The 11,387-nt window shown below is 38.2% G+C and overlaps 1 protein-coding gene across 1 annotated transcript; it reads left to right on the top strand.

The window, feature by feature from the left end:
* Nucleotides 1–5,808: 5,808 nt before the first annotated feature.
* coch (coagulation factor C homolog, cochlin (Limulus polyphemus)) lies at nt 5,809–11,311 on the top strand. The gene is made up of 12 exons (XM_058399082.1): nt 5,809–5,939; nt 6,301–6,349; nt 6,493–6,534; nt 6,721–6,886; nt 7,756–7,889; nt 8,416–8,484; nt 8,569–8,622; nt 8,717–8,864; nt 8,949–9,052; nt 9,173–9,399; nt 9,510–10,026; nt 10,186–11,311. The coding sequence occupies exons 2-12, from the start codon at nt 6,301–6,303 to the stop codon at nt 10,356–10,358; spliced, it is 1,683 nt and encodes a 560-aa protein (XP_058255065.1). The 5' UTR covers nt 5,809–5,939; the 3' UTR covers nt 10,359–11,311.
* Nucleotides 11,312–11,387: the final 76 nt, after the last annotated feature.

The following is an 11,387-nucleotide window of genomic DNA, read 5'->3' as shown; positions in this document are numbered from 1 at the left end:
AACCAGTGCCATCTGTATGTTTTGCAAGAATAATGTCACAAAGGTCTTGACCAAGCACTTTGCTTTTATCCATCATGAGATGTTTCTTGTGTGATACCCTGGTAATGAGAAACCTTTTTATAGGCCATCAGTTGGGACTGAACCAGCTAATATTAATTTGCACTGACAAGGGGCAGGATTGCTTTCTAATTACTGATTGATTTCATGATTGAATGGCTTGGCTTCACATGCCTTTTTTGCACCTTCCTTTCTTCATGTGTTCAATAGTTTTTCCCTGTGTCATTTCGCATTATTACACTTAACTTAGTTTATGGACATCTATGGTTTGATTTCTTTGCATGCATGGGTTGTTACCAACATTTGGTGAAAATGTCATGTCAATAGCACCTTTAGAAATATATTTACTGAGAAAACATGTGACGTGTTCAGTATTTATTTTACCCGCTATATGAAAGCCAAATATACAAAAATAAAATAATAAGCCTTATTGCTTGTAAATTTTTGTAAGGCATCCTTGTGTATATATGTATATCCATGGTTCTGCATACCGCGTTATGTACCGCAGCCATTATTTGCAAGTTGTTATTTGCAACATCTTGCAAGATGAAGATCTTGGCACATTTACAAAACGGCACACATGTGAGTATCATAACATTCTCTGTGCTGGTTATTCATTATTCATGGAACTTTTGTTACATTTCCACATGATAAAACTTTTGTTACACATACATTTTGCAGAATACAACATTGTACTGTAGTAGTCACTGAAATTAGCAAACTAAAGAAGGCATCAAAGGACCTGGAAAAATGAAAGTGTGGAGAACGGCAGAATCTTTTGATCGTGTTCCAACATCTTGTAATCTTGTTGGTTTGCTCCTCAGGAGACTTAGTGAAGGGGAATGGCATGCATTAAGCCAATTACTGCCTAACTATAACTTGGCCAGTTGCCTTGACCCTTGGGTATGTTATTTGGCCTCATCAGGATCACCAAGTATGCCAACCTCAACATTGTATGCCCCAGCCCTGCCAAGCCCAGAGTACGGCACTCAGAGCAATAAGGCTGAAGCCTTGAACTTTTAGTTTATCTAACCCCTTACATGGATCCTCCAGAACAATCTGCACTCTTTCTCTTCATTATTTCTTCTGATAGCAGTTATCCATTCCTGCCTGATCTTCATGGTCAAACATACTTTTTTAGATTGCAGACAGGACAAAATTTCCTTTTTCCTTTATCATTAATGGTTAGACTATTAATTAATCTCAACTTGAAACCCTTTGTATGTGCTAAGTCTAGATAAATTGGTGGATATGTTTTTTGGTCTTATGTTAGAAGATAAGATCTTATTTGGCTGAACAAATGGCAGATAAATCAGCATACACTACAAAGAAAAATGCTGACACAAGAGTTTGGTTTTTCAGTTCATCAGATCAACAAGTATAAGCTTGGCTTTATCATAGCTGCAGTCTGTTTTTTCTGACTGTTCTGGACTGGGGCAGATACAGTGGTATGGGCTGATCTTGAGAGTCTGATAACTACTATCAATTTTCTTGTATTCATCATATTTATACATGAATAGATTTATAATCATAGACAAGTGAAATTCTGCAATTATGGAACATATGAAACTGACTGGAACCAAGCCACATTTTGGTGCCTTTCAAGTTATACATCATCAGCATTTTTTTTTTGTTTAACTTCTTTGTGCCAATAATAGTCACAGTATTAATGCTTGTGTCCCACATTCACACATTTAATTATAGCTACAAAACCCCTAGAGGTTGATTGATCATAGCATAACACAGGTAAGGTTATTTCATTATTTGTCATCTTCTGCAATCCTCAAAAGATATCAATGCCCCTCTGCAGGCATTGCTCATTCTAATGTGGCATTCCTGTTGGCCAAGTCCCCATCTCCCTGTGGTCTGCATGGGGCTACCAAGTAACTACGTCAGCTAAGTCAGCAAGTTTCCACAATCCTTTCATTTATATTGGCATGTGCTCCAAGTTCCAGAAGGATCTCCAGGCTCTGTTTTGCAGCCTAAGGCCCAGTTCAGCTCAAAGCACTTCCTCAGAAAGCACACCCTGAAGATGTGCAGCTTCATCTGGACTAGTTTATGGAGGTATTACCAGAAAAGGGGATCATGAAAGTGCCCCTTTCACAGCCATTTCTCAAGAAAAACAGCAACTCTGGAAGATTATGTGCTTCTTTTTCCAAATGACCAGACAACTTCATATAAATTAACATCTAAATCAACATAGTGTGTTGTTGACCAGATGAATTTATCATAACAATATCATATTCATTTTTGCATTTGAATCACAGAAATTACAATTTTAGAGATGCAGAGAGTTTATTCAGTGATCCAGATCCGGGAGCTTAAATCTTACACAGATTTGCATATGATTAGGAGGTGAGTGCAATATGAGCGCTGCCTGTTCGGCTCCCGAATATCACTTATCAGTGCCAACTTCACAAGAAGACATTTTTAATGTCAGTTTACATTAAGATGTCAATAGTTTTTAATAGTGTCATTTCTGAAATGCTATATAAAATTTAACATTGTCATTCAAAATCATGTTAACTTTATACATCTGAATGAAGTGTCATACTTCTTTAGTGCCAGCATCCTAACAACAGGGGTATTGGTTTGGTTTTAGTTATGCGTATATACAGTACACACTGTATACTATATGGCCAAGGATTTGTAGCCACCTGACCATCACACCCATATGTGCTATCAAATATGGCATTCTGAAAACATGGGCATTAATATAGAGATGTCCTCCATTGCTCCTATAACAGCCTTTACTTTACTAGGAGGGATTTCCACTGGCTTTTGGAACGTAGCTGTGTTTTTTCTCTATTTTCTCCTTAATTTGATCTTGCCACTTCATACCCATTAGCCAACTCTCTCCATCACACAGCATCTATTAGTTCATGAGGGTGGGGCTAGCATGTGCTTTCTCTGAGACACATGAAGTTAACCTCTTTATCTTTTAGGAAAGCACCATCTGCCCTACTCTGCATTCATGAGCTCCCAGATGCCTGTAATTGGCTAATGTTGCAATGAGTGACAGGGGAGAGATAGTCTGACATCCCTTTCACCCTGACAGCATGACCAATTTTGCTCCCTTGGTTCCTAGTACAAACTTGTGAATGCCTTCATGTTGTTTATCTCTATTCTGTTCATCTCGACCATCCATGACACAATTCCATGAGTAATTTATTATTGTATAAAATCAATAATGTTTTACGATGCACTGATATAAACGTGATTTGCCTTGCAGTTGGATCTACCACCCAAACCATGCTGTTAAAAAATGTGATAAGACAAAAGAGATTCAACAGATTTCAACCGTGGTATAAGATATTTTATTTTGAGAAAATTCTTGAAGACAGTGTATATTACGTTAACCAGATTTAATATTTGCATAGGTGATGATGGTTACCTAAATGAGACATCCATTGAGATATTTGACAGCTAATGGCATTTATTTGGAATAAATTTGTAGTTCATGAATTCCTTTGTAGAAAGCAATGGCTTTGTGGGAGCACAAAGCCTCTCATTGTGTAACATGTGACAGTGAGGCTTTTGCCCATGCAGAAACAGATGTGTCATGTATCAGCTTAAACTACCACATTCATCTATTCACAGGCTTCAACTTCAGGAGAGTTTCCATATAATGTCACCTGATTTAGTGAGCACTAAAAACAAATTACCTGGATTTACACTCCAGTTCATCATTGACATGATGACAGAAACTGTTGCTTATACTTTCTGATGATTATTGCATGTTGTTGTCCTTCGACTGCTCCGAGTTGCCACAGCAGATCATCTGATCTGCATTATTTGATTTGGCACAGGTTTTACACCGGATGCCCTTCCTAATGCAACCCTCCCATTTATTCCGGGCTTGGGACTGGCACTGAGCGTTAACTCCTGACTAATGTTACTGTTACATAATTTTACAGACTATTAATGACAAATGAAACTTCCAACATTCTAAATATTTCCTTTCTAGCAACACTACATATCACTATGCCAGAATATAGCTCATGTTCAGTTAGCATTGTGTAAGACAGCCAGATTTTGGGCAAAATTAAATGTGTTGAAGAAGAAGAGGAACAGGAAGAAGAAGAAGAAGAAGAAGAAGAAGAAGAAGAAGAAGAAGAAGAAGAAGAAGAAGAAGAAGAAGAAGAAGAAGAAGAAGAAGAAGAAGAAGAAGAAGAAGAAGAAGAAGAAGAAGAAGAACTGAGTTTTGATACAATTTCAGCCTGCCACACACAGTCTGAAGGGCTGATCAATCTGCAGAGCAGTTCTCACAATAATTTTGTTGTTGAGGACCACTTTAGTCTCAGACTTTCTGTGCTATAAAAGTCATTAATTTGGAAGTTGGGAGAGTTCCCAGTGATTACAATAAGCAGTTGTTTTATAAAGGCCACAACAAATGGCTCGGGTGTCATTCTTTAAGAGGTCCTCATTTATCTCTATGAATAAGCATCACAGACCACATTCCCATATAAACTTCCTCTGTACTTAATCGGTACATGCCAGTAAATTTGGATATGCCATGGTAAACAGCAGCCTATCATTTCCCCAGTCTGTCTGGATCATTTATTCACATTGCCTGGACTGCCATTTTGATTATATATGGCCACTTAATAACAGGTTAAATATTAGGGAATGTTACCAAAAAAATACATTTTTACTGACTAATTTAGTCTGATAATCATTGATCAAGGATGACTGAAACTTTTTTTTTTTTAATTTTAGAACATTAATGATTTATTGTACGAAAATGGATTCCAAAGGTTGGCCTATACAAAAATAAAACCTTTATTCCCCTAAAGGAACAAACTCACGCTTAATCTTCATTGCTTCTAGATTTGATCTGCTTTATAAGATTGTAAGGATCGTATGGATGTTTCAACAATAAAGTTATTTCATATTTCTACATCCTTTACGCATTAACGCATCCTTTTCAAGTAGGTTTTAATTTACACCCAAAACACTGAGATAAATGAGAGAAATTGTTTTTTATTGTTCTAAAAAGATGAGAAAATGAATTGGGTAGACATATCCCACCCCTTGAAAGCTCTGTAACTGCACATGTATCTATGAGAGAGATGTTCCAATATTATTTGTCATCAGAGTTTGATCCGTTTTGGGTTTAACTCTGTCAGCAAGATTATTTAGACCACAAGGACAGAATCAAGGTTAAACTTTGACTCACCGGCCTTGAAAGCTGGTCTGTCCATGGTTCTGGTCTGTTCCATGGTTCTTAATTTAGAGGAACATCATTAACACTGATGAGCCTATGTAAAAAAAAATGCCTGCTGAATTGGGTTTCAATTTATGGCACAATTTTGAGGTGTTGCATTCTTTTTCAGCTGTAATAACAGAATAGATCAAACAGAGAGACATTCAGCTCTTTTCCAGACATTATGTAAACCCAGAGAGCCCAAGACCTTTTTTTCAAATATAACATTAATTGAAATTACTTAACAATTACTGAAACACAAACAGGGACACTATCCTATGCTAATACTGGAATATAAACTGTTTGACTTTTCAAAAGAAATGCTTCCACACTATGAGCATCTTTTTGATTCCCCCCTTCTCTTTAAAATACTCAGCTCAAGAGACATTTGTGGTGATCACAGGGGCTTAATTCCAAAACCTTAAAAGGCCTAGGATATTGTATATTGATGAACTTTACACTGGAGCTGGTTGGTCCACAGCCTGTGATGTCACCATGAAATCACCAAGGCTTTCAGGGAGCTTATTTAAGGGACTTAAAGGACCCTCGAATTTCAGACACTGCAGGAATATCATCCACAAAGGATTAAATATTTTTTATCTTACTAAAGCTGGAGGCTGGAAGCCCAAAGAAACAGCATCCTGTATACTAGCTGTGAGCTTACATCTAATCCAAGGTTTGTTTATTCCAACCATTTTAATAGTGAATATTTTATATCACAATATATGTCCATTCGTTCTCTGTGTCTTCTTGGGGATTAAGTGAAGTATGCACTTCCAAATGAGCCTGTAGTGATGGATGTGTCTGGGAATTAAGCTTCTAATCCCAGTGCCATTTCAAATACAAATATTACAGTTTCATTGTAAATAGCCTTTGTGGAATATTGTTGAAGGAAGACCTTTAACATTAACTTTGGAAAGGAATAACTGTGTTACATTTTTTTATCTGATACACTGCAATACAGTATAAAGTGCTTCTGTTTTCTTAGCTCTGTGACTAACGTAGTGTGACAAATCTCCTACTGTGTGTCTCTACAGATGTCTTCAGTAACTTTGTCACTTCGGTTTGCATTTCTTCATGTCTTAGGTATGCTAGGTATCATTATAATTATGATTGGTAAATTAATGTCAAGATTTTTGTTCTCATTTCTGCTTTCCGTTTAATTATGTATGCAAATACTGTGTTCATGGTTTTTTTTATTATGTCCTACATGTGTTTATTTCCCACAGGCATTCTGTCTATGACGCCCATGAGCTTTGGAGCTGATTTAGGTGGAGCTTTACTATTCTTTTTATATGCATGTGTATATGCTTTTCAGTTTAGTTTGAAATTACAAAAAATAATAATAATTCAGCACTAGATGTGATTTAAATATTACAGTGACCTGATTCTGTATTATTTAATTGAGTAGACACTGTGTTGTTTTATGTAATCTGTATCGTTTTTTTTAACTCCAGTTGCGGTTCCCATTGGATGCGGCACGCGCGCGGCGGACTTGGTGGACTCCCCGGACTCACGCGCGCTGGTGCTGTGTCCCGGAAACTGCACGCTGTGGAAACTGTCAGTGTTCGGCTCCGGGATTTACGCCTCCATCTCCAGCGTATGCGGTGCCGCGCTGCACAGGTATTTAGATCAAAATAAATAAATAAGCATAGATATACGGTTGGGAAATACTGAGCTGACTGACGCTGAGGTGATCCTGCAAAATCGCCTTTACTCGGCAAAAGGTTAAAACACTATCTCACACCTACACGTCTACCTCACACAGAGAAACGCATCAATGCGAAACTTCACTATATGCTTATAGAGGCTTATGCAGCTTTTTCCTTATATTGGGCATATACGCTCAGCAAGTGTGCATTTGTTCATGTAAATACGCTCATCAAATGAAAACTAATCTAAATAAATGACAATGAAAAGCAACGCGCTTATCCCAAGTTCAATTTCCAAACATGTTTAAATCAGTGAAATATAAAATGAGCTCAATTCTATATGTGCATATAGTAGGGTAGCTCAAATGAGTCAAAAGATATAGATCAAAAACTAATGTCCATCACAGAGGACATAAATGAATAGGCTGGGTCTCAGGAGGATATACATATGTATCACCAGTATTATTCATTTTAACAATATGTACACATAAAAAGCATGTTTTATTCCTTTATTATGTGGACACGTGTTTTTTAATGCTGCAGGAGGTGCACACGGTGATAATGATCATCAAAAACCGAGTGGGATTTGCTTTATTATAATAAAACCATCCAACAGATACACCAGCTAACCTCCTTGTCATGATCACTGTGTATAATCCTGCCTGGAGAAAATAAACTCACACATGATGTAACTTTGGATAGTTATAAACTTTATCCAGTTATCTAAAGTGATTTTGTTCTTCCGTGTGATTTTATACACTCATTTGACCGCTGTAAGTTATCACACAGCTTTTCATTCTTAAAATGTCCTGTTCCTAACTGTCCCTCTGCATGTTTCAGTGGGATTATAGGTGCGTCAGGAGGAGCTGTGGAGGTTCAGAAGCTGGCAGGAAGGAGTCACTATCACAGCTCCTACGCACACGGCATCCAGACTCAGTCTCTGTCCAGCTGGAGTGCATCATTCACTGTAACCAGTAGGTATTTTCACTCTCCGCTGTTAGAAGACGCCGGCTAGCACCAAGAGTTTCTTTTGGTCTTTTGCTTCAACATTTCATTCAGCTAATCAGCTACTTAACAGTCCTTCCCGAGATGAAGTGTGTGTGTAAGAGCAGGGACAAAAAGATGGACATACGCCATGACCAGGGTTCAAAACCTGCACTCTGAACAGTTACTTTAAAAAACAAAAAATGCGGAATATGTCCATCATTCACCCTAATAATCATAAAGTGCACTATTTCAAAATATTCACGCCATGTACAATAAGCATTGTTGAGATTTTCTAGTGTGCTCATGTAATCCCACAATGCACTACAATTAATTAAATGAGTTCTCTTTATTCAAGAGAAATATTTTTAAATGCTAGCCGCTCTCAGTTTTAAGACAGCCCAAGAAAACCCCTGTTGTAGTGTCTGGATGTCAAAGTTACATTGTAGAAATTAGTTGAACTATGAAGTTATTTTAAATGATCAGCATCAGAATGTGTCCATTCTTCTCTATCAGGATCAATCAGCTTGCCAATGGAAGTGTCCAGTCTAACCATCACTGCTGACAACCCAGTGTCTGGAGCAGGTAGGTGTCTAATTTGGAGTAGGTGTGTATATTACTTATATATGCTGCAGGCTAATGTGTACACAATGTTGTTTCTTCTTGTAGCAAAGAAAGCTGTCAAGAAAAACCAGAAGAAACCTCAAGTACCAGAGAACAGAGGTGCATTTGATGACAAAGCTCTGACAAAGCTGATGTCCTTTTTTTTTGGAGAAAGAATTACACTAAAGTAATGTTTCATGTTGCCTTGTTCCAGATTGTCTTGTGGATATAGCTCTGATTCTCGACAGCAGCTATCATATAGGACAACGGCGCTTCAACTTACAGAAGAACTTCATTGGTAGATTAGCAGCAATGCTGAAGGTTGGGCCAGATGGACCACATGTGGGAGTGGTGCAAGCCAGGTGTGTAACAGGTCTTCATGGTTTGTTCAGGATCATTGTGTACCAAATGAAACATTTGTAAAATGTTCACTTTTATGTTTACAGTGAGACGCCTCAGATTGAATTCTACCTGGGCAACTATAGCATGCCCAAAGATGTGATTTTTGCCCTCAAAGAGGTAGCTTTGGGTGGAGGCAACACCAATACAGGTGCATAATTCTACTTGAAACACATGACATGATGCATGATGGTTAGTCATGTGACCAGCCTTTTGTCTGAACCTCAAACCTGCATTTTCTGTGCTTCACATTTTGTTACTCTGTGTGCAGGCAAGGCCATACTCCATTCAGTAAGGCACTTTTTCAATCCTGATTTTGGACTGCGCAGGGGTGTTCCACGGATTATTGTGGCATTTATTGATGGATGGCCCTCTGACACCCTGGCAGATGCAGCAGTAATGGCTAGAGAATCTGGAATCAACTTGTTTTTAGTGAATGTGGCCAAACCTATCCCAGAGGAAATGGGAATGGTGAGGGATCAAGACTTCATGAAAAAGGTAGGTTTTTTTCAAAGACAAATAGAATGGATTAAATTATTCTAAATATTTTGGAGCCTCTTGTTCTGCTGGAAGAAAATACTGTAAAAGTCCAAATATGTGTCTTACAGGCAGGCTGCAAAGACAATGGTTTCTTCACAATGACCATGCCAAGCTGGTTCAGCACAACTAAATTTTTGAAGCCTCTGGCTCAGAAGCTATGCTCTGTTGACCAGTTGCTCTGCAGCAAGACATGCTATAACTCAGTCAACCTGGGCTTCTTGATTGATGGATCCAGCAGTGTGGGTGAGACAAACTTCAAACTAGTTCTAAGCCTCCTAAGCTCCATTGCTCGCAACTTTGACATATCAGAAATTGGCTCACGCATTGGGGCTGTGCAGTTCACATATGACCAGAGATTGGAGTTTGGATTCAGTGATTATTTGAAAAAGGATGACGCCTTGAGAGCCCTCCAGAACATCCCGTACCTAAGTGGTGGTACAGCCACTGGAGATGCTATCACCTTTGCTATGGAGAATCTCTTCCAGCCCCGTAGCATGGGTACAGGCAAGAAGTTTCTTATCATTGTTACTGATGGTCAGTCCTATGATGATGTTAGAGGGCCAGCCATAGCTGCTCAAAGGCAAGGTGAGTAATTAGTCCTAATTCCTGACCCAGAATTAGACTGCTGAAAATGACATTGAATTAGCTAAGATGTTTTTTTCAATACAAGCAAAATGACTACTGAAAACAAATGTTAGTGACTCAGGATGGCTGTCCTAACCTATAAACCTTGTCCTTTTGCAGGGATCACAGTGTTCACTGTGGGTGTAGCTTGGGCACCAATGGAGGACTTGAGAACCATGGCATCAGAGCCCAAAGACACACACACCTTCTTTACCCGCGAGTTCAGTGGCCTCGAGCAGTTTGAGCAGCCCATTGTACGGGCAATCTGCAGGGACTTCACAGAGTTCAATTAGAAAAGTTATAGTGGGTGGACAGGAAGAAAGAAATAGAGGAAACTCTATTCCCCCCCCCAGTGTTTTGGTTTAGATTGTCAATTCTTCACCTTAGAGCAAAAATAATTGTATTTTTTTTTCTGTTCAAACTAGGCATATCCTCTGTGCAGAGATAGCCCCTTTAGTATATTGTTTTGTCATGAGAGGAGTCAGCATGGTTGTTGCTTTAGTAGTGCGCTTGAACCAAAGGATTCTGTGACTTATTGAAACTGTAACTCTATATTAAACTCATACTAACAATGGCAGATGTTATCATCAGAGACACACCCTGGCATCCTAATTTCCATATTCTAGAAGAAAGAAATGAAGAAGGGATGAAAGAAAGGTTTGCTATCTCCACCATTGGCTGCCCAAGAGAGATTTGTCCCCGTTCATGATAAACAGCAGGTTTGACAAGGCTGCCCTCCTTTGCATGTCATTGGTACTACAGAAAGCCTGAGAGAAGTTCCACAGGACATAGGCTAAACCATAGCATCATCTGGCTTATCACACACCACACACTTACACAAGCACTGTACTGCAGTTTCTTGCTTAGTTACATCTTCTCATAATATATTATGGTCACATTTTATATTCCTATTTCTCATTCTACATGTTCACAAATGAGATGTTTAGAAATATATTTGGATTATACTTACTAACGTTGTTCTGATCACACAATTATGTTTCCTAAATTATGCTTAATGCTCAATTATGCTCTTACAATGTCTTTCTTATTATAAACACAAATATGCATGCTTAAGTGCCTTGCAAACTGAGAAGCAACAGCAGAGTGATTGTACATTTCTGTTTAATTTATTACTTTCTTCTCAATAAAGGACAAGGTATTTTTACAAGATTAAAATATTTTTACAAGCTAATTACTCAATTGTCTAAAAGTGTGGCATCATTAAAATTAATTCATTTTAATGAGATTCAATTAATGAGATTGATTTCTCCACCAATCCATGTCCTTCAAAAGTATTGAGTCTTTTGTTTTAATCTAAAACA

This window comes from Hemibagrus wyckioides, linkage group LG09 (assembly GCF_019097595.1).
Source record: "Hemibagrus wyckioides isolate EC202008001 linkage group LG09, SWU_Hwy_1.0, whole genome shotgun sequence".
NCBI classification, from domain to species: domain Eukaryota; kingdom Metazoa; phylum Chordata; class Actinopteri; order Siluriformes; family Bagridae; genus Hemibagrus; species Hemibagrus wyckioides.
The sequence above is the reverse complement of the archived record's forward strand: the minus strand, read 5'-3'. Positions and strand labels throughout refer to the sequence as shown.

Bases quoted from the DNA above. Each gene is read 5' to 3' on its own strand.
- coch (XM_058399082.1), top strand. From the start codon at position 6,301: ATGTCTTCAGTAACTTTGTCACTTCGGTTTGCATTTCTTCATGTCTTA. The intron at 6,887-7,755 runs GTATTTAGATCA...TGCATGTTTCAG, and splicing joins TGCGGTGCCGCGCTGCACAG to TGGGATTATAGGTGCGTCAG. The intron at 7,890-8,415 runs GTAGGTATTTTC...CTTCTCTATCAG, and splicing joins TGCATCATTCACTGTAACCA to GATCAATCAGCTTGCCAATG.